At 39.6% G+C, this 23478-nt stretch overlaps 1 protein-coding gene across 1 annotated transcript in view; it reads left to right on the forward strand.

The window, feature by feature from the left end:
* The window catches only part of SNX4 (sorting nexin 4), a 48385-nt gene that overhangs the window by 5440 nt on the left and 19467 nt on the right, over positions 1-23478 (forward strand). Inside the window, exons 2-7 of the mRNA XM_049785912.1 lie at positions 491-612; positions 5582-5717; positions 5795-5944; positions 6607-6654; positions 13564-13619; positions 20709-20781. Coding sequence (XP_049641869.1) covers positions 491-612; positions 5582-5717; positions 5795-5944; positions 6607-6654; positions 13564-13619; positions 20709-20781 — 585 coding nt within the window. The remainder of the gene's footprint in view (positions 1-490; positions 613-5581; positions 5718-5794; positions 5945-6606; positions 6655-13563; positions 13620-20708; positions 20782-23478) is intronic.

Below are 23478 nucleotides of genomic sequence, written 5' to 3' on the forward strand. Positions count from 1 at the left end.
CCCCTGGCTTGGGGGGACCATATGGGACGCTGGGGGATAGAACCGTGGTTCTTCCTTGGCTAGCGCTTGCAAGACAGACACCTTACCTCTAGTGCCACCTCGCCAGCCCCGGCAAAATATATCTTAAAACAGCTACTAAAAAGTTTAATGTGCTGCAATATGCTGATAGATCTTTTGCTTCTATCATTTAGCAACCCCTAGCAATGCAAGAAATTAAGAAACTTTCCCAAAATATGTACTAATAATTACTTTTATTTTAGTTTATTTGGTTTTTGGCAGCACTCAGGGGTTTACTCCTGGCTCTGTGCTCAGAAATCGCTCCTAGCAGGCTTGGGGGACCATGTGGGATGCCGGGATTCGAACCCCTATCCTTCTGCATGCAAGGCAAACACCTTACCTCCATGCTATCTCTCTGGCCCCAGTTACTTTTATTTTAATTGCTTATTTCCCACCAATACTTTATTAATTTTTTTCTACTTTTTCTTTGCAGATGAGAGAAAATAATTTTGGGCTGAAGAAGATAGAAATTAGTGTTTCAGAAGCAGAAAAGAGAACTGGAAGAAATGCTATGAATATGCAAGAAACATATACTGCTTACCTCATTGAAACAAGGTGAGTGATGAGAATTAAGAATTAGCTCTGGGGCCGGAGAGCATTTATCTTACATGCAGAAGGTCCATGGTCCGAATCCTGGCATCCCATATGGTTCCCCATGCCTGCCAGGGGCAATTTCTGAGCATAAAGCCAGGAGTAACCCCTGAGCGCTGCCGGGTGTGACCCAACTCCCCTACCCCACCCTCCAAAAGAAAGAATTAGCTCTAGGGGCTAGAGAGATAATGCAGATGTTAAAACATTTTCCTGTATATGGCATACTTTGGTTCTATCTCTGTCACTATGTATAATCACCTAAAGCATGATCAGGGGTCATTTATAAGCATAAAACCAGTAATAGCTCCTGAACTGCTCCTCTGGCAACAGCCCCAGGACTTAAAGAAATAAATAAAATAGTTAGGCCTACGTTTAGATAGAAAAAATCCTGCTCATGTGTGTAAAAACGTGAGTCATTTGAGCCATTTTCTTGGTCCTAGAAATAATCTCCTAAATTTCTTCGGTGACCAGAAGAAAATGATGACTACTGTACTTCCCAGGTAGTCCAGTCTGGGCTGTTAACTTCTGTGGCATTCTCACAAAGGAGGGAGGCAGATTGCCCTTTTCATTAACTACAGCAGCCCAATGCCAACAAATCTCTGACATCCTCCAACAGAAAGGCCCAGCTCTGCGATTTAACTTTGTCAAACTTTGAAGATACTTAATTTGTTTTAGATTTGTAAATTCTGGAGTGTGTGACTGCAAGTTACTGCACAATTCCTCAATATCTTATAGTGTCAGCCTGTAGTATCACAGGAAATGTGATGGGGAAATTACATAGTAATCTACCCAACTTAGTGAGTAGAGAAGGCTCAACCACAACCCAATAAATCCTTAGACACTGACTTTAGTAACACCCTGGAGATATAGAATAATCATTTAGATTGGCCTGTATTAACTTAAGTTTTGATCATTCCCATTGCCTTTGTATCATAACAAGCAATATTAAGTAAATTTGCATGGAGGCAGGCAGTGTTGGTGGGTGGTTGACTGGTTATACTGATGAAGGGATGGTCGCACTGATGCTGGGATTTCTTTTTGGGTATCTAATGCCTGAAATGACTATATTATGAATAATGTGGTAAATCACAGTATTATAATAAAGTTAAAAATACTGTGGGGCCGGAGAGATAGCACAGCGGTAAGGCTGCCTTGCATGCAGAAGGAATTTGAATTCCGGCATCCCCCATATGGTCCCCTGAGCTTCCAGGGGTGATTTCTGAGCCTAGAGCCAGGAATAACCCCTGAGCACTGCTGGGTGTGACCCCCTCCCCCCCCAAAAAAATACTGTGTTAGGGATATGATTCAAGTGCCAGTGCACAGTGAATTCATGAACTCCATACATAGCACCACTGAGGCTTTTCCTGTGGCCTGCAAGCACCTCCGGATGTTCCTTCACAGCAGTTAAAATACTTGGGGAACCAGAGGATAGGGCAGTGAGTAGGGCATTTGCCTTGCATGCAGACTGCTCGGGTTTGATCCCAGAATCCCACAGGTCTCCAGAGCACCTTCAGGAGTAATTTCTGAATGCAGAGTCAGGAGTAAGACCTATGACCCAAGCACCACCAGGTCAGGAGTGACCCTAAAATCAAAAATAAATACATAAATAAAATAAACATACTTGGGTCTTCTAACAACCTTGTAGGTATACTGCTTGTACGCTGTATTACTGTTGGTAATGATTTTGCTTGTTTTTTGTTTTGGAGTCACACCCAAATCTATTCTAGTCTTAATCCTGGTTCTTTGCTCAGGGATACTCCTGACAGATTCCTCTGGGGTTGCTGGGGATTGAACCCAAGTTAGCTATGTACAAGGCAAGTGCCCTACAATTGAACTATCATTTCTAGATGACTACTGATAATGACTTTGAAGGAAAGAAAGATTTTTTTTATTTAATTCTGTTATTTTGTCATAGGAGCTTTTTGCATTTTTTTTTCAGGTTTTTTTTTTTTTTTTTTTTGGTTCGTGCCCGGCAACACTCGGGTTACTCCTGGCTCTACGCTCAGAAATCGCTCCTGGCAGGCTCGGGGGACCATATGGGATGCTGGGATTTGAACCATTGTCCTGCATGCAAGGCAAACACCCTACCTCCATGTTACCTCTCCGGCCCCAGCTTTTTGCATTTTTAATATTATATTGTTTCCTATTAATATGCAACAAATCAGTAATAAATTTTCATGCATCTTTAAACATTGACCATCTCATGCTGAGCTCAGCATGGCATAGTGTATCTACTTTCTTAAGATTTTACTCTAAGGTTGATATAACTTCTGTGTCCTTATGTCCTAGTGTACAAATGTGGATTGTGGTCTCATGAGAATTCTTTGAGGAACTAATTCCTTTTAGAATTAGACTGAGAGGGGCCAGAGTGGTGGCGCAAGTGGTTAGGCTTCTGCCTTGTTGGCGCTAGCCTAGACGGACCGTGGTTCTATCCCCAGCGTCCCATATGATCCCCCAAGCCAGGAGAGATTTCCGAGCGCATAGCCAGGAGTAACCCCTGATGTCACGGTGTGTGGCCCAAAAAACCAAAAAAAAAAAAAAAAGAGAGAGAGAGAGAGACTGAGAAATAAGAAGTACCTGATAATATTAGAAGACTGATGCTTTGTAACAGTGATGATGCTAATAGAAATACAACATGTATCAAACAACTTGCATGTACTTGATATGATTTTACCCTCACTTTCTCCAAATATAAATTGAAATTTGGGGGCCACACCCAGTGGTGTTTAGGGCTTACTTTTGACTGCATTCAGGGATCACTTCTGTTGGAGCTTGGAGGGCTAATTCTGTGCTGGGGATCAAAACTGGATAAGCTGTATGCAAGACAAACACCTTAGCCACTGTACTATATCTCCAGCCCCTATAAGTTTAGCCCTAAATTAATGTGACATTTGAAAGTCTGCTTACCACTCTTTATACTAAAGGTAAGGCAATATATGCATTTTCTAAGTCTTTCTAAGCCTTTCCCTCATTCAAATTTATTTTGCTTTGCAAGTATTTCCTAGTATCTGGATGCATCTCAAATATCTATAACCTTCATTTGATGATTTAGCAGTGTCTTGATTTTCACATAAATATTCTCCATTTGTGTCAGAGGTTCACTTAAAACTTTTTTATTTAGTCTCTCTAAAGTAGTTCCAAGGGAAGAAGCACATGCTCAAAGTTTTATTCCTGACACTGCATGGTCCTCTCACAGATGTTGGGGGACTTTGATAGATCCAAGTAGCATTGTTAGAACTTCCAGGCCTACAGTCAGGCTAATCATCATCTGGAAGCGGCTCTCATTTCCCCTAATGCCAATAGAGAGGCCTCTAAAAAAGAAAAACCAACAGCACAACAAAACTTTATATTTAATGAAACACTAAGCCAGCTTAACTATATTGATGAAATAATGAAATAAGTTATTATATATTAATTGAATTTTAGTATAATTGAGACTTTTAGAATCTTTTTGATGTGACTCTTTTGAAATAAAAAAGATTATAGCAGAGAGAAAGTGATTGAGGGCTTTGGGATGAGGTGGTAAGTTAACCAATAACCAATATGTTTGTGACGGGGGAGGGAGGGAGGAAGAGAGAGAGAGAGAGAGAGAGAGAGAGAGAGAGAGAGAGAGAGAGAGAGCAGAGAGAGAGAAGAAAGAATGAGAATATATCATGTTGAATGGAGAAAGAAAGAGAGAGAATGAGAATATATCATGTTGAATGGACAAAGAAAGAGTGCACAACACAGAATGATCTCTCATATGAGGGTTATATAGCAACATAATGGTAGAATAACAGATGCCCAAAGACAATGGAAATAAAGCACATGAAAACTGGTATTAAGTAGGAAACTTGCCATATAAGGGGCTAGGGGATAGGACTGGGAGGAGGAGTACCATCTCTTGTGGAGGGAAGTGTTCAACAGGGAGGAGATGCTGAATGGTAATAAAATGTTATGTATGAAATCCTCTTTTTTGTTGTTGTTGTTTCTGTTTTTGGGTCACATCCAGCAGCACTCAGGGGTTACTTCTGGCTCTGTGCTCAGAAATCACCCCTGGCAGGCTCGGGGGACCATATGGGATGCCGGGTTTTGAACCACTGTCTGTCCTGTGTTGGTTATGTGCAAGGCAAACACCTTACCTCTGTGCTATTGCTCTGGCCCCTGAAACCCTCATTATACATAAAACGTTATGTATAAACCACAGTTCAAAAACATATACATAAAAAAAAGAGTTCCTCTTGGGGCCGGAGAGATAGCATGGAGGTAAGGCATTTGCCTTTCATGCAGAAGGTCATTGGTTCAAATCCCGGTGTCCCATATGGTCCCCCGAGCCTGCCAGGCGTGATTTGTGAGCATAGAGCCAGGAGTAACCTCTGAGCACTGCCAGATGTGACCCAAAAACCAAAAAAAAAAATAAGAGCTCCTCTTGTATGAACAGAGTGGTGGCTCTGAGGCAAATGGGTTATGGAGGACACTAGTGAATGGATAAGTGTTGAAACATTGTATACCTGAAACCTAATCATGAATAATTTTTAATTTCACAATGACTAAATTAAACATTTTTAATTAAGTAAAAGAGTAATAAAACGAGCATATAAGAGTAATAAAAAAAGTAATAAAAAAAGAGTAATAAAACTCTGTTTCTCAGAGTTTGTAAGCATTCATTAAATGAGTTTTTAAAGTTTAAAAGCAGTCTAATATATATTTGTTTTTTTGTTTGGTTTGGTTTTTGGGCCACACTTGATGGCGCTAGGTTACTCCTGGCTTTTTGCTCAGAAATTACTCCTGGCAGGCTTGGGGGACCATATAGGATGCTGGGAATTGAACCTGGGTCCATCCCAGATAGGCCACTTGCAAGGCAAACGCCCTACTGCTGTGTTATCGCTCCAGCTCAGTCTTCTATATATTTGTATTACAAAAGTAATATAACTTTTCTTCCATTACTTTTCAGGTCTGTTGAACATACTGATGGCCAGAGCACTCTAACAGACTCACTTTGGAGACGATATAGTGAGTTTGAGTTGCTGAGAAACTATCTTCTAGTTTACTATCCACATGTTGTTGTTCCGCCTCTACCAGAAAAGAGGGTAAGGAATGAAATGACTGTATAGTTTACAAGTATTTGAAACTGGAATTATTCTTCATGATTGTTTCATTTACCTAGGCAGAATTTGTTTGGCATAAACTGTCTGCTGACAACATGGACCCAGATTTCGTGGAAAGACGACGAATTGGTTTAGAAAACTTTCTCTTGAGACTTGCTTCACATCCCATACTTTGTAGAGACAAAATCTTCTATTTGTTTTTAACACAGGTATTTTTCTTTATCTCTTTAGACATTTATTTGACATGGGATTTTTTTTCTTTAATTAAACTGTTAAATGCTTTTAAGGATTCTTTTGGAGCAGCTTTGTTAACATGTATTTCATTATTTTTAATTTCAAGATTTTAGATGGCTTCATTCTTTAATGTTTTGTGCTTAAAAATATTTAAGTTGGAGATGTTATAGAAGGTAGGATACTGGCTTTGTATGAGGCCAACCTGGGTTTGATCCCTGGCACTCCATATGTTACTCATGTCCTACGGGGAGTGATTCTTGAATGCAGATGCAAAAATGATCTCTGAACACTTCAAGGTATTTGGGGAGTAAAACAAAAAGATATTCAGTGATACTCTTTGATATTCAAGATGGTTTCTCTCTGGCCCCGAAAGTGAAGTTTTTGGGTTTTATTTTGGTTTGGGGGCCACATCTGGGCCCAGGGGTTATTCCTGGCTCTGATCTCAGAAATCACCCCTGACAGGCTCAGGGGGACCATATAGGCCTGGAGTCGAATCGGGGTCCATCCACTATCTCTCTGCCCCCAGTTTACGGTTTTTACTCTTTTCTTTTTTTCCCTGAAATAAGAAAAATATTTAATTTTGAATATTTCTTGTGTGTTATTTTATTTTATGATATTTCTAAAATTTACTTTTTAGGAAGGCAACTGGAAGGAGACAGTGAATGAAACTGGGTTTCAGTTGAAGGTAAGACTAGTTTTTAATTTGGTTGTTTTTCTTTTTTTTTTTTTAGCTTATTAGGATCTTTTTTATTTCTTACTTTTTATTATAACTGTGATTTACCAAATTGTTTATAATATAGTTATTTCAGGCACTAGATATTCAAACATCAATCCCAGCACCAGGGTGAATCCCTTCACCAGTATCCCCAATTTTCCATCAACCATAAGCTTCCATGTTAACACATTTTTTTCATATTTTTTGTTATGATGCAGAGGCAAATAGAATCTTTAAAACTTAGATCAACAAGGGTCCATTTGAGGTTTTCTTTTTTTTTTTTTTTTTTTTTTTTGGTTTTTGGGCCACACCCAGCAGTGCTCAAGGGTTACTCCTGGCTATCTGCTCAGAAATAGCTCCTGGTAGGCCTGGGGGACCATATGGGACGCCTGGTTTCGAACCAACCACCTTAGGTCCTGGATCGGCTGCTTGTAAGGCAAACGTTGCTGTGCTATCTCTCCGGCCCCACAAGGGGTCCATTTGAAATGATTGTTATATCTCTGCCTGGTGTTATTATAGTCAGTGTCTGAGGAATTACTGGGCTGTAGTTGGTGCTAGTTGAATCTTCTTTATTACCATATAGGTTCACTGAGCTTGGTAGATTATTATGTAACTTTTCCATTAGATTACTGGGTACTACTGAGCTGACGTATAATAAAATATTGAGGGAGTTGTGAGGTCCAGGACTTATATATCTGAAACAAATTTGGTGACTTGAAAATTTGTAAAGTTGTCAAAGAGCTGTACCATTTCTCTTAGAAGGTATAAGGTGTGGCATTGAGCTGTTGTAGTTCATGCAGAAAGGGCAATCTGCCTCTCCTCCCTTTTCTTAGAATGCTACAGAGGTTTCAACTCGGACCAGATTACTTAGAAAGTATTGGTGTCTATTATTTTCTTTGGAGTTTTGAGGAGAAACTGCATCATTTTTCTGCTGGGAAGATAGCAGCAGTGGGTGGGTCTTCTGAATTTTCTGGAGGTGTAGTGGGTGTGGGGGGGGGCTTTGGCTCAGTCTTCTTCCAGAAGGAAAGTCCCAAAATTTTCAGCCCTATAGTCTGATCTTTTTTTTTTTGTTGTTGGTTTTTGGGTCACACCCGGCGGTGCTCAGGGGTTACTCCTGGCTGTCTGCTCAGAAATAGCTCCTGGCAGGCATGGGGGACCATATGGGACACCGGGATTCGAACCAACCACCTTTGGTCCTGGATCGGCTGCTTGCAAGGCAAGCTGCTGTGCTATCTCTCCGGGCCCCTATAGTCTGATCTTATCTGAGAAGACTTAGCTGCTTAGACTGGGCCAGAGCTGGGCCATTTCTGTTGGAGGATATAGTGGGTGGTTTTGGGCTGCTCTAGTTCTTGCAAAAAGAACAATCTGCCTCCCTTTTTTCCTGAGAAGGCCACAGAGGTATCAGCCCAGATTGGACCACCTGAGAAATATCTGTAGCCATTATTTTTTTTTTTGAAGTTAAAACTATTTGTATGAATGTATTTACTCTGCTTTACAATTCCACCTGGTACATGCATATAGTGGTATACTTGCTTTTTATAGAATGAATGAATGTTGTAAATAGGCTTTTCATTTAATATCAGAAATAAGGTTTTCAAAGAAACACTGCTGTTTATTTTGAATATATATAATTCAGTTTTGCTAGTGAGACATTGACTTAATAAGTTTGATTTTGACTTTATGAGTTTGATTCTATTGGGAAGAAACATTTGATGTTGGAAGGTGGTACAACCAGAAATGTTCAAAAGTTACTTCTGGCTGAGTGCTCTAAGGTCATTCCTGGCCTGACCATGTGGTATAAAGCATAGGCTCCAGCCCTTTGAGTCATCTCCTCAACATAGGAAAGAACATTTTTGGGAGTGGGAGGCATACGTGGTAATGCTGAGATTTTGGAGGGGAGAGGGTGTACCTGATGATGCTGAGGTTTTACTCCTGGCTGTGCATTCAGGAATTATTCCTGGTGGTGCTTGGGGGGCCATATGGGATGTCAAGGGTTTAACTGGGTTGGCTTCATGTAAGGAAGCAACCTATCTGCTATATTATCTTTCCAGCCCCTGAAAGAATTTTTTTTGAGAGGGGTCAGTCAGTGATGCTTAGCGGTTTCTCCTGCCTCGCAGGAATTATTCCTAGAGGAGCTTAGGAGACCAGGTGGGATATTGAGGATCAAACCTAGGTGAGCCATGTGCAAAGCAAGCACCTTACCTGCTATACTATATAGCAGGGGTCTCAAACTCGAGGCCTACGTGGGCTGTTTGCGGCCCTCCGTACAACATTTTGTGGCCCTGCCCTAGAGGAATCTTGCTTTGTTTTGTTTTAGTTGTTTGGGTCACACCCCCCAATGTCCAAGGCTTACTACTGACTTTGCACTCAAAGATCACCCCAACTTTGCCTCCTGCAGTCCCCAGGTAAATTGAGTTTGAGACCCCTGCTATATAGTCATGAAAAAACATTTTTTTTGGGGGGCGGTCACACCCAGAAGTGCTCAGGGGTTACTCCTGGCTCTTGTATAATTTGTTAAAATTATTTTCTAAATTTGAAGAGCATACAAATGGTGGTGAGATAGCCACCTTAATTCCATTCTGTTTCTCCCATTGTTCCCCAAGTAATCTTATACTGGTATTATTGCAAATTTTGGAAAGTTTTTATCTCTAGCGTAAACTAAATATGTAAGTAGTAAAATATAATGCAATTTGACATATATATATAGTTGAGGGTATAGTTCAATGATATCAGGCATATTTTTTATGTACAAGGCTCTGGGTTCCTTCTAGCACCACAAAAAGAAAGTAACATATACTTAGGAGCAAAGGTGATTGCCCCTTGAACCTTGTGTAAGTGTTCCAGTACCATACACAAAATGATTTAAAAATTTAAGTTGATAAGTGGTTCATACAGTATAATAGAAAATGCTCAACAGGCATAGGCAACAAGAACAAATGTCTTACCAGTAATCTTAGAACACTCAAAGAAGTAGAATATTGACATATGGAACTTAGCACAAAAGGTAAAAGTTTTTCTTTGTATTTATTTATTTATTTATTTATTTTTGGCCACATCCAGTAATTCTTGGGATTGACTACTAGTTCTCTACTTGGGAATCACTCCTAGAGGGGCTTGGCAAGCCATATAGGTTGCTATAATCAAATCCTATTTGGCCACATGTAAGGCAAAACCTTTACCCACTGTTTTGTCTTTCCAACCCAAGAGAGAGAGAACCTTTTTTTGCGGGGTGTGTGTGTTTGGTTTTTGGGTCACACACAGTGGCGTTCAGGAGTTACTCCTGGCTTTACACTCAGAAATCGCTCCTGGTAGGCACAGGAGACACATGGGATGCCAAGATTCGAACAACTGTCAGTCCTAGATGAGCTGCGTGCAAGGCACATACCCTACTGCTGAACTATCTCTCCGGCCTCAGAGAACCTATTTTTTGTTGTTGTTGTTGTTTTGTTTTGTATTGGCTGTACTCAGGGCTTACTTTTGGCAGAGCTTGGGACACCATTTGGGACACTGAAGTTCAAGCTGGGGTCAACCATATGCTGGAAAATACCATACATGCTGTACCAGCTCCTTTAATACAATTTTTTTGAGAAATTATAACCTAGAGCTTATAATAAAGGAAAGTACAAAGTAAAATATAAAATCTTGATGCCTCTGTATCTTAGAAAATGTATGAAATTGTAGTCATAAATATTTGGCCCATGATTCTAAAACTATTGCCGAATGGTGAGGGAAGGAATGGGGGGCAAGAAGAGGTGTACTAAAAGTGACATAAAAGTAGTGGTAGACCAAGCACCCCAGGAATGATTCCAGAATGCAGAGCCAACACAACAAAATAAAATTAAAATCTTTATTCTTGGCTAAAAAGTACACCCAGCCGGATTTTGTTTTTGTTTCGTTTTGGGGTACCATACCAGGCAGTGCTCAGGGTTTACTCCTGGCTCTGCACTCAGAGCAGACTTGGGGAACAAATAAGATGTGGGGGTGGGGAGGTAATCAAACCCCGGTCAGCCGCATGCAAGGTAAACACCCTATAAACTGTGGGAAAAAAAAAACAACAAACAAATAAGAAAAAAAATAGTGGTAGAGAGACCAGATGATAATTCAGCAGTTGGGGTGCATGCTTAGAATGTGCTTAACTCTGATTCAATTCCCACCATCACATGTTCCCCTCCTCCCCAGCACCTCTAGGATGGACCAGGTATCTCTCACACCACAGGACCTGAGGCCCACACTATTCTCAGGCCTTGCATTGAACAACCTGCTTAGTTGGTCTAGGAAGTCTGGTGGTGTCCCAGACTTTCTGAACACCGCTTGGGATGATATCCCCAGGAAAAAGAAGAATGGTGGAGGGTCTCGGGTACTTTGGTTCAGATTTAATGCTTTAACTGTATACCAAAATTTGTTAACACTATATTAACTTTAATTCCTAAACTGTAAAATAAAATGCATTCATTTCTGAGCACAGAGCCAAGAGTAACCCCTGAGCACCACCAGATGTGGCTCCAAAACAAAAAAAAAGTACAGTGACAAGCAGACTTGTGAAAATTATTTTATCTCCAATGAAGTCATTAGAAAATTGTTAGCTTTCCATTCTGTTATTTCATTTGTTTCCAAATGTTAATTGACTTCAGTTACACATTGGCATCTAAATTGGTGTGTTTCTGTAGGGATGATAGCATTGAACAAATAAAAAGTTATCCAGGAATTCAAAGCATATTACTGATACTGAGGCTCTTGTGGGCCATGTTCTCAGCTGCCAGGCCTCCTGGAAGAAGGATGCAGGGGAGAGGGGTGCCCATGCTCCCCCCCCAAAAAATTTCTGGTGATATATTAGTCCAATTCTGGTATACCTGAAGTTTGATCAGATTGGTATCTCTGAAGAGAATCATAGAGGAATGGTGATGTAGGGCCACAGGCACAGTAGTGATTATGGGTGATAGATGCAGCAGGCATGGCTTTGGCCTGCCCTTTCTTCCCTAGATTGCCAGCTTTCTGCTGCATGCATGGTATACCCATGAGTTTTTACTGCTTGGTTTACATCTTTTTTTTTTAGTTTCTGTTTTTGTTTTGGTTTTGGGGCCACACATGATGATGCTCAGGGGTTACTCCTGGCTGTGTGCTCAGAAATTGCTCCTGGCTTGGGGGCCCATATGGGATGCCAAGGATTAAACCGAGATCTGTCTTTGGTCAGCCTCATGCAAGGCAAATGTGCTACCATTGTGCCATCGCTCCAGCCCTGGTTTACGTCTCTTTTGAGAAAAAAACTGAGTCTATAGAGCTGGCCCATTGCGAACAAGGTCTCTTATTCTTTTTATGTGTCCAAGTTTCTGTAGTGCGATATGATATCTTATTGTTATTTTGATTTGCATCTTTCTGATATTAGTGATGAAGAAATTTTTTATGTGCATTTTGGCCATTGTATTTTTCTTTTGAGGAAAACTTCATCTCCCATTTTTTGATGTAATTGGACTTTTTTTTTTTTTACAAAATATCAGTGCCTTGTGTATCTTTGATATTAATCATTATCAGATACAATAGCATTCATGATAAAAATGCAACAAAGTGGGAATTGAAGAAACTTTCCACAGTATAGTCAAAGACATTTATCACAAGCCCTCAGAAAAGATAATAGTCAGTGGGGGAAAACTAAAAACCTTCTTTCAAAGATCAGGCACCAGACAGGTTTGCCCAGTCTTGCCACTTCTATTCAGTCTAGTACAGGAAGTTATTCAGTCTAGTACAGGAAGTTCTTGCCATAGCATTTAGGCAAGAACAAAATATGAAGGGCATCCAGATAAGTAAGGAAGAAGTCAAGTTCTCAGTATTTGTGGATGAAATGTTGTATGTAGAAAATCCTAAAGACTATTAATAAAGCTCCTAGAAACAATAAATTTATATAGCGGAGTTATAAATTAACTGAAGTAACAAAATTAATAAGCAAAAATCTCTGCTTCTCTATATACAAATAATGGAAAAGAAAGATTTTTTTATTTTGAATTTTGCTCATGAGGGTGCCTCAGAAAACCAAGTATTTAGGAATCAGTTTGACTAACGATTATACAAAGCAAACTATAAAACACGTAATACTGAAACAATATCCAAAGCAATATACAGAGTCAATGCAATACTTATGAGGAGAGCCATTAACATTTTTCAAATCAATAGTAATCCAACACAGGGCCCATTTCAGCCACTCCTCCAACCTGGTTTCCATTTTATTGTTTCATTCTCTCCCATTTGCTCATAAGTCACCAACCACACTGACGTTTCCTAAACATTCTAAACTAGTTTCGCTTTAGAATGTTTTGTGCCTGATTTTTTTTCTGCTGATATTTCTGTTTTTAACTTTTCACTTGCAAGGTGGTTCAGTTTTCATTAAATTATTTTATATGTCAAAGTAATATTTTCTACCAGCTAGAAAATCACTTGTTGTCTAGCTAGTTTTAATGTTTAGTATTACTTGAAAATGGACCTTTTCAAATTTGTTTCTTTTCTAAAATACTCATCATGATTCTACCTGAGAGCTACATTAACAGTACGGGCTGTTAAAAGCAGTGTATTTTATTTATATAATTCATTGCTTTTCTTGATTTAGAAAGGAGTTGATACTTTTTTCTGTATGACCTGTTTTGAGCAACAATAACACAGAGTTAAATCCCTATTAGTGTGTAGATGTTTACAGTTTTTACTTTATTTCACCGTCATGCATTCAAATTATTTTGTAACACTTGTAGTTTTTTTTTAGGTATATCTAATGTGTTTATTATGAATGATAAGGAGAAAATTATGCTTTACTATCTCATTTCTAAAGAAAAGTAAAACTATTTGGATTTATACCTGAAATGTAATTGTATTAAGTGAACAAATTATTTTTTCCAGGCAGACTCCAGGTTAAAAGCGCTTAATGCAACATTCAGAGTGAAAAACCCAGACAAGTAAGGCTTTGTTTTAATAAGAGTTGTGATGTTGTTTTGAATTGTGCCTATTTAATTTTTCATTTCTGAATGTATGCACTTTATTTGCCGAATATTTTTAAGTAGAAATTCACTTTTAGTGAAACACTTGATAGTCTGATAAAACTGATTGGAAATGTGGTAACATAATTGGGTCTAGGGTTGAAAGTAAAGATCAGAAAGTAAAACCATTTGTCAAAAAAAAAAAAAAGTAACTTTAAATTTTATATAAAATTTTTCTCAGGGCCGGAGCCATAGCTCGGCAGTAGGGCATTTGCCTTGCACACTGCTGACCCAGGACGGACCTGCATTTTATCCCAGGTGTCCCATATGGTCCCCGAACCAGGAGCAATTTCTGAGCACATAGCCAGGAGTAACCCCTGAGCATCACTGGGTATGACCCCCCCAAAAAAAATTTCTAATGACTTTTCATTACATATTTCTAAGGTTTAATAAGCAGGTTATATAATGTTTCAATAATACATTATCTACTTTGTATACAAGAAAACTTGATTGAAAGTACATAATAACAATAATAGTTTTTTAGATTTATATAATTACTTGATCTAATGTCAGTTTTGTGTATGTGAGAGTATTTCCTTTATAAATGCTGGGAGTGGGGGACGGGTTCTAAAACCAGTTGTGCTCAGTGCTTACTCCTGACTTTGTACCCAGAAATCATTCCTGGTAGGCTCAGGGGATCATATCCGGTATTGGGGATCGAACCCAGGTCAGCCACTTGTAAGGTAAACGCCCTACCCATTGTACCACCATTCTGGCCCCAAGCATTTCTATATTAAGGGTAGCCGGTATTTACAGAAATACCTATCTAGGTTTATAGTAGTATTTTTTTGTGTTGGTCCTTCTCTGTATTTTTGGATGACTCAGGCACTTTGTTAGGTGGATCTTTTATGTGTCATTTGGTTCAGTGAAGTTTTCCAGTCACAAATGTCCTTAGACACACGAGGCCTTTTCATTTGGCAGCCAAATTATCAAAGCCCATTAGAATTTTCCTAATTAAACTTTTAGCATTAGGGTGGGGGGTAGGGGAAAGCCCAGAAACTGAGGCACCAGGTTTGATTCCTGGCACTGCAGGGTTTACAGTGCATCACTGCAGTAGTGTTGGTGACTTCCAGCACTGCTGTGTCTAAGTAACATGAGGCTGAGTATCACGGAGTATTGCCTAGACCCCTGAGATCTACTTGGAAGAGCCTCTTACATAGAGTTCATAGTCAAATTATTTCCAAAAGCCAAGTTTGCATGGTCTGATAACCTAATATGCCTGGCTCTATATGCCACAATGTGTTCTTATGCCTATACTTTTAAGATCTATTTTAGGTATAAATATTTTAAAATATAATTTATTCATTTATTTTTGGGCCTCGCAGTAAGTGTTCCCGGGGAGTCAACTCATGGCAGTTCTTTTTTTTTTTGGGGGGGGGCGGTTGGGTCACACCCGGCAGCAGTCAGGGTGTTACACCTGGCTCTATGCTCAGAAATCGCTCCTGGCAGGCTCAGGGGACCATATGGGACTCCGGGATTCGAACCACCGACCTTCTGCATGCAAGGCAAAAGCCTTACCTCAATGCTATCTCTCCGGCCCCCTCATGGCTGTTCTTTTTTTTTTTTTGGCTTTTCGGGCCACACCCGTTTGATGCTCAGGGGTTACTCCTGGCTAAGTGCTCAGAAATCGCCCCTGGCTTGGGGGAACCATACGGGACGCCAGGGGATCGAACCGTGGTCCTTCCTTGGCTAGCGCTTGCAAGGCAGACACCTTACCTCTAGCACCACCTCGCCGGCCCACTCATGGCTGTTCTTCACCAGTTAAGCAGGTGATTCTACAGGAGGACTGCAGATTAAGTGTTTCAAAGACCCTGTGGTACGGAAGACTACCAGAGTCACACCTAGAAGTCAAGATTGAGGAATGGGGCAGGGAAGTATGTGATGCCGGGAATCAAATCAGGGTTGAGTGCACGTGTGCCCTAAAATGCTGGGGCAGCATTTTAAAAATTTTATTATTTAAAATATAAAATATAAAATAAATATAAAATATAAATATACATATAAAATAATTTATTTTTATTGTTTAAAATATTTATTTTATAAATAAATATATAAAATATTATTTAAAATATATTTATATATATTTAAAACTATTTTTAAGTTTTGTAATTAAAAAGTTGTGATGGTAACCAAAGGTATAGATGAATCCAGTGCCTACCTTTTATATAAAAGGCAATTGATTCTGTTTCTAGCAATGTGAAGGAAAACTGTTATAATGGTTACTATGATCATTCTCCACCAGGGTTGTATATTTGTTAAACTTGGTGAGCGTACATTGATATGCTATTGTCATCTAAAGTCCATAGTTCATATTAGGCTGCACTCTTGCTATTGTATATGATATAAATTTTGGAAATTTTATAATGATACGTGTCTAGATCATATTAGGCAAGTATTTAAAATAAAGCTTTTTTGTTTAGTTTTTTTTTTTTTTTGATCACACCCGGTGTCGCTCAGAGGTTACTCCTGGCTCTGTGCTCAGAAGTCACTTCTGGAAGGTACTGGGAACCATATGGGATTTCCAGGATTCGAGTCACCATCCATCCTGGTTTGGTTGCGTGCAAGGCAAATGCCCTAGTGCTATGCTATCTCTCTGGCCCTAAGATAGAGAACATCTTAAATATTCTCTATTCTTTGCTTATTTATTCTTTCTCTGCTGTCCTGCCTACCACAGATTTTTTTTTTTAGCTATTTCTATAGTTCTGCTTTTTTTCTGAATGTTATCTATAGTCTTTTGAAATTGACTTAATAATATGCATTTAGGGTTCCACTGAGTTATTTATAGGATTATAATGACTTCTTTGGTATAGAAGAGGTATTCTCTGGATTAAGAACCAAAAATTACACTACTCTCAGAGTAGGGGACAGGGCTTAAATGTTGGAGCACATACTTTGTATGTGACACTCCCAGATTAGATCCTTTACACCAAATGGTCTCTTGAGCACCCGTGAGAAAAGTCCTGTGCACTGTGCCAGAATAGCCCTTGAGCACCATTAGCTATGACCCAAAACCCAAATACCAGACATAGAAAAAAAAAAAATACCAGACACTCAAAAAAAAAAAAGTTTAGAAAGCTAATATACAAATAAATGGACATTAATTAAGGCATATGTATTTGACTCTTATTAATGTTTTAATAGTTTTTTAACTTGTTTTTTAACTTGATAAAATGTTTTTTTGGGGGAGCCACACACAGCAGTACTTAGAGCTGTACACTCCCTCTGTATACCTCTGGTACATTCACTCTGTACACCTCTGGTTCTGTGTTCAGGGATCACTCCTGGCAGGCTTGGTGACCTGGGGTGCCAGGGATCATACCTAGGTTGGCTGCATGCAAGGCAAATGTCCTTCTGCTGCACTATTACTCCGGACCCAATAAAACACATTTGTCAATTGGATGTCTTCCCTTTTCTGCTTTGTTTTCTAAATTGCTAAATTTATTTTATATGCATATTATATGTAGAATTTTAAATGTGATATGATCATTAATACAACCACGCCAGTTTTTGCTCTTATATTTTTATTAAAGAATATAATTAATAATTACCTTGAGCTCTAGTTGAAGAGTTATCTATATAAGTCACTGTTAAAATAGATTCCATGGGGCCAGAGAGATAGCATGAAGGTAAGGTGTTTGCCTTGCATTCAGAAGGTCCGTGGTTTGAATCCCAGCATCTCATATGGTCCCCCGAGCCTGTCAGGAGTGATTTCTGAGCATAGAGCCAGGAGTAACCCCTGACCACTGCTGGGTGTGACCCCCCCAAAAAAAAGATTCCATATATATGCTTTTTAATATATATAATAGATATATTTATATATAAAATATATATAAAGCATATTTATTATATAATATAATCTGTTTTAGATCTCTAAGTGCCCTTATAGATTAATAATTATTCATAAATTTTGGGTTTTGTTTTTTGGGTTGCACTCAGTAGTGCTCAGGAGTTACTGACTCTGCATTCAGGTATCACTCCTGGCAGTGACAGGGTATCATATGGGATGCCAGAGATTGAACCCAGGTCCGCTGCATGCAAGGAAAGTGCCTTAACCACTTAGCTCCTCAATTTTTTTGGTTTTGGGGTCACACTCAGGGTCTGCTTCTGGTTCTGCACTCAGAAATTACTCCTTGCAGGCTTGGGGAACCATGTAGGATGCCAGGAATTGAACCTGGGTTTGGCTGCATGCAAGGCAGATGCCTTACCTCTGTATGCTATTTCTCCAGCTCCTATTCATACTATTATTAAAGTAGCTCAGGGCTAGAGAGATAGATCAGTGGACTGAAATGTATGTATTACATGTAGGAGGCCCAGGTTCCATCCTCAGCACACTATGGTTCTTTGAGCCCTGCCAGCACTGATCCCTAACTCCTAAACACCTCTGGATATTTCATAAGGGACTCTCTACACAGAGACCATGTCTTTACTGAGGGGTCCTCAATAGTTTTTGTGTTGGTTTTGTAATACCTAAGTCTTAATAAAAAGCCTTGTATATGTGAAGCATATGCTTTATCTTTTCCATCAGAAATATTTTTCACAAATGCTCTGTACTCTTTTTTTGTTTGTTTGTTGTTTCCTGGGCCACACCTGGCAACGCTCAGGGTAGTTACTCCTGGCAGGTTCGGAGGGTCATATGGGATGATGGGGATCAAACCCTGGTTAGTCGCGTGCAAGGCAAACATTCTACCCACTGTGCTATCACTCTGGCCCCCTCTGTACTTTTTTTGTGCACTAAAGTTGGAGGTGTAAGAGATGTGTGGAGAAATTTGGTACTGCAGATGACTTTAGGTGTGAGTACGTAACAGATTGGTTTTTTGGGCCACACCGGCCGGTGCTCAGGGGTTACTCCTGGCTATCTGCTCAGAAATAGCTCCTGGCAGGCACGGGGGACCACATGGGACACTGGGATTCAAACCAATCACCTTAGGTCCTGGGTCGGCTGCTTGCAAGGCAAACTCTGCTGTGCTATCTCCGAGAGACAAAATTTTGAGAAAAGAGATCTGGTTTTGTTTTGTTTGGGGACCATACCCATCGTTGCTCAGGGGGTACTCCTGGCTCTGTGCTCAGAAATCACTCCAGGCCAGCATGGGGGACCATATGGGATGCTGGGCCATCGGGCCTGGGTCGGCCACTTGCAAGGCAAATGCCCTACTGCTATGTTATCTCTCTGGCCCCAAGAAATCTGTTTTTGATAAGATCTTACTTGATACGATGGAAACAAAAATAAATTGTTGAATTATAGACATAATTTTTCAGGAATATTTCTCCAGTGTAGTGAACTAATAGGCAAGTGACTGGGAAGTTAAGAAATAGTTACGACTGTACCCATAGTCATTTTAAAAGTGTAGCTGTAAAAGGGGTAGATACTAAGAGAGTTTTAGTAGTTGAATTATTGTTAAGGAAATGTGTGATTGTTTTGTTTCATTTCATTCAATGTCACACTAGATTGTTGGCAAGAAGAATCCTAGGAAGGAAGGAAAATAATGTGGGTAGATCTGAGAAAGTTACTAAGTTTACTGGCTGAAGATGGAAGTTGTTTTCATCAGATTGCTCCTGATTAATCTGTGAGATTTGGTTTGAGTGTGAGGTATAGAATCAGATTTTATTTAGATCTTCCTGGAAAATGGCAATAAATAGATCAAAGAATCAACGATTATTGAATAATAGCGGTGATATCTTTTGATATATGGCTGTTAGAAATGACCTTGATTGGGAAGAGGAGACACTTGAAAGCAGTAACTTACAGGCACTCTGAGAATATTAGCTAATGAAAAAGAAATAAATGAAACTTAAATGTGACTGCATTGCATAGTTCAGCATCTATGAGGAAATTCAAACCCAGTATGTCGTTCCTGACATCTTATATATGTCCCAGATGTGGGGTAAAACAAATATAGAAAGACAAGGATTTTATCTTTTTGTTTTTTTTTTTGTTGTTGTTTTTTTTTTTTTTTTGTTTTGGTTTTTGGATCACATCTGGCAGCGCTCAGGGGTTCCTCCTGGCTCTATGCTCAGAAATCGCTCCTGGCAGGCTTGGGGAACCTTATGGGATGCTGGGATTCAAACCACTGACCTTCTGCATGCAAGTCAAACGCTTCACCTCCATGCTATCTCTCTGGCCCCAATTTTCTTTTTTCTTTTTTGTTTTTGTTTTTGGGTCACACCCGGTGGTGCTCAGGGGTTACTCCTGGCTGTCTGCTCAGAAATAGCTCCTGGCAGGCACGGGGGACCATATGGGACACCGGGATTTGAACCAACCACCTTTGGTCCTGGATTGGCTGCTTGCAAGGCAAATGCCGCTGTGCTATCTCTCCGGGCCCGTATCTTTTTTCTAGGTAGACTTCCTTTTCTAAATAAATAGAATTCCTCAAGGGATATATCTGTAAAATTTCGCATGGTAAGAAAATTACTTCTTGTGGCACATAGGGATTTAAATAAAATTAGATTAAACTTAGAAAAACTCACAAAGATTGTTGAGCATTATTATGATTGAGGTTTTGTTGTTGTTTGTTTGTTTGTTATTTTTTTCTTTTGGTTTTTGGGTCATATCCGACAGCTTTCAGGGGTTAATCCTGACTCTACACTCAGAAATCGCTCCTGACAGGCTTGGGGGACCATCTGCACCATAGATCTTTTTAGTATCATACATTTTCCCCTGAGTTTTGTTTTCAACTAATTTTTTGAGTGGGATTTCTGGGAATACAACTCAGGACTCACACAGTTACCACATAGTACACAGCTGTATCACAGAGCTAATCATTGGCCACTCAAATAATTTTTCAAACCAACAGGTTTTTATCTTTATTTCCGTCCCATGGTATAAATTATGAAGAGTGACAACTTTCCTTGGCTTTAAAAATATTAAGAAAATATGGTTGTTTTAGAATAAAAAATTGGTTTGTAAATGTTCAAGGATAATCTATAGTTAAGTAGAATCAGAAACTATTGCCTTTCATTTTTAGGCCTCTTTATGAATAGATAAAATTTTTTTTTTGTTTCTTATTTTAGGAGGTTTACAGAACTGAAACACTATAGTGATGAACTGCAGTCTGTTATCTCAAATCTTCTTCGAGTCCGAGCTGTAAGTAATTTCTCAGGGATTTTCAAGGCTCTTTGATACACACTTTTAAGGAAGTGCTTCTCAATCATTCTGTTTAAAATAATAGAACTTATGATGAATAACTTATATTAACATTCAAATTTGATATCCAAATTTTTAATTTGAAAATGTCTTTTGTCATAAACAGCCTGAAACTATTTATACTTTTGTTTTCTCTGTAGTTTAATGTCTTGTCAAAAACCTTACCTTTTGGGGGCTGGAGTGATGGGTAGGGCATTTGCCTTGTGTGTGACCAATCCAAGTTTGATACCCAACACCCCATATGGTCCTCCTAGCACCACCAGGCATAATTTCTGAGTGCAGAGCCAGGAGTAACTCTGGAGCACTGCCAGGTGTGGCCCCAAAATGAAAACAAAACAAAAAACCTTTTCAGTGTTGGAATATAAGTGTGGGCTTTTAGAATATGTATAATAATTTAGTTTTTTTTTTTAAAGTCTGAAATAATTTATATATGTTAGATTATCCTGTGTCTGTATTTAAGTTGTACTAAATGAGCTTTTTAGGGGTAATAGTCTGCCTTGATTAAAGGAAGTAGAAATTAAAGTATAATCATTGTACTTAGGCCTTATGGTTTGACTATTACAGATATGGAGGAAAATATGTTTGGGTAAACTAATGAATCTGGAAAATGCTATATCATTAATGTTTATTCTTTGGGGAGTATTCTAGAGCAGCATTTCTCAACTGGGCACTATATACCCTCTCAGAAAATTCTAGGCAATAAGTGAAATTCATGTAAATGGGAGGGGTCTTCTTTGTGACTCTGGAGCACAATTTTACCCCCATGTCAGCAGATTGAGAAGAACATCCACTTCATTCCAAAGCTGAGTATCTCTTCCAGTTTCTCAGCCACGCTACTACACACAAGAAAGACCTCCAGACTGCAAAGGTCACAAAGGGAAGGCAACATAGAATCCCACCACACTTATTGAGCAAAGATGGTAGCCCTGAAAATCCAACCAGTACCAATCAACCAGAGAGTATATAACCTCTCTGATAAGGGCTTTACAGAGCAAATATTTTAGAGTGTTCAAGGAATTCAAAGAAACATAAAGCAGACATCCAAATACAGACAGTAAAATACAAGAGGATATGAGAACAGAAATGAGAAAACTTCAAACAGAAATAACAACTGAAAAACTTGGTAGGCAAAATGAAAACCTCACCGGAAAGCTTTACCAGCAGAGTGAAAGCTCCTGAGGACAGAATCAGTGAGCTTGAAGATAGGTGCATGAGACCTCCAGACAACATCAGAAAATAGAAACGAATCTTCAAATAAATGAACAGCAGACAAGAGATCTTTGGGATGAATTCAGAAGGGAAAATATAACAATCTTCAGTGTCCCAGAGCAGTAGTAACCCCTGAGTGCCGCTGGTGTGGCTCCATAACCCAAAAAAAGGCATTTTGTAATTTCTGAATGAATTACTATTTAATTTATGGTCATTTATAAAAATAGTAATATTTATGGCCCAGGAGATAATTCAAGTATAGGTAAATCACATGCTAAGTATGTATAATACCCCTGTGTTAAGTTCCATAGCCCTTCAAACATTGCCAACTATGACCCAGCCGAAAAAGAAAAGATAGTAATATCTAGTATTTGTGCATTAATTGGTGATGGCTAGGGAGATAGCTTGAAGGGTAGAATACATGACTTGCTTCCCTGGGGCTCTACACTTGCTCCAGCACTAAACAGTCACATCTGGACCAGGTATCATTGGGAATTGCCTCTTGAACCACAAAATACTACTGGAAGTCTTCTTAAAAAAAAGAATAAACAGGACCCGAGAGATAGCACAGCAGCGTTTGCCTTGCAAGCAGCCGATCCAGGACCAAAGGTGGTTGGTTCAAATCCCGGTGTCCCATATGGTCCCCTGTACCTGCCAGGAGCTATTTCTGAGCAGACAGCCAGGAGTAACCCCTGAGCACTGCCGGGTGTTAAACGGTCCAGGAAGGTGGCGCTAGAGGTAAGGTGTCTGCCTTGCAAGCGCTAGTGTAGGACGGACAGTGGTTCAATCCCCGGCGTCCCATATGGTCCCCCCAAGCCAAGAGCGACTTCTGAGCACATAGCCAGGAGTAACCCCTGAGCGTCAAACGGGTGTGGCCCAAAAGCCAAAAAAAAAAAAAAAATGGGGCTGGCGAGTTAGCATGGAGGCAGGTGTTGCCTTGCATGCAGAAGGATGGTGGTTTGAATCCCGGCATCCCATATGGTCCCCCCAGGCCTGCCAGGAGCGATTTCTGAGCATAGAGCCAGGAGTAAACCCTGTGCAGCACCTGGTGTGATCCAAAAACAAAAACAAAACCAAAAACAAAACAAAACAAAATGAATAAACAAGAGCTGCTTATCTAAAAATACACCAAGGTAGTTAGTGCTTCTTGAATGGCCCAGAGGCTGGAATGATAATTCTCAGTGGTTTTGGCAGAGGCTTGGCAGAGGCTTCCAGTGGTTTCCAATGGCTTCCAGTGGTTGCGAACTGGCCCCCTGGAAACAAAAGCAAGGAAAAGGAGTGTCTCCCCTTCTCCAAGCTGGGTCACTTGATATGATGAGAAAGTCTCTGAGGAGATCTGTCTCTTTTCCTTGCCCATAATGTATCTATTTTTCCTTGGGTTCATTCCTCAAAGACCAAGTTTTGAAGATCACGCTGTAAGATTGGCCA

This window comes from Suncus etruscus, chromosome 13 (genome assembly GCF_024139225.1).
Source record: "Suncus etruscus isolate mSunEtr1 chromosome 13, mSunEtr1.pri.cur, whole genome shotgun sequence".
NCBI classification, from domain to species: Eukaryota; Metazoa; Chordata; class Mammalia; order Eulipotyphla; family Soricidae; genus Suncus; species Suncus etruscus.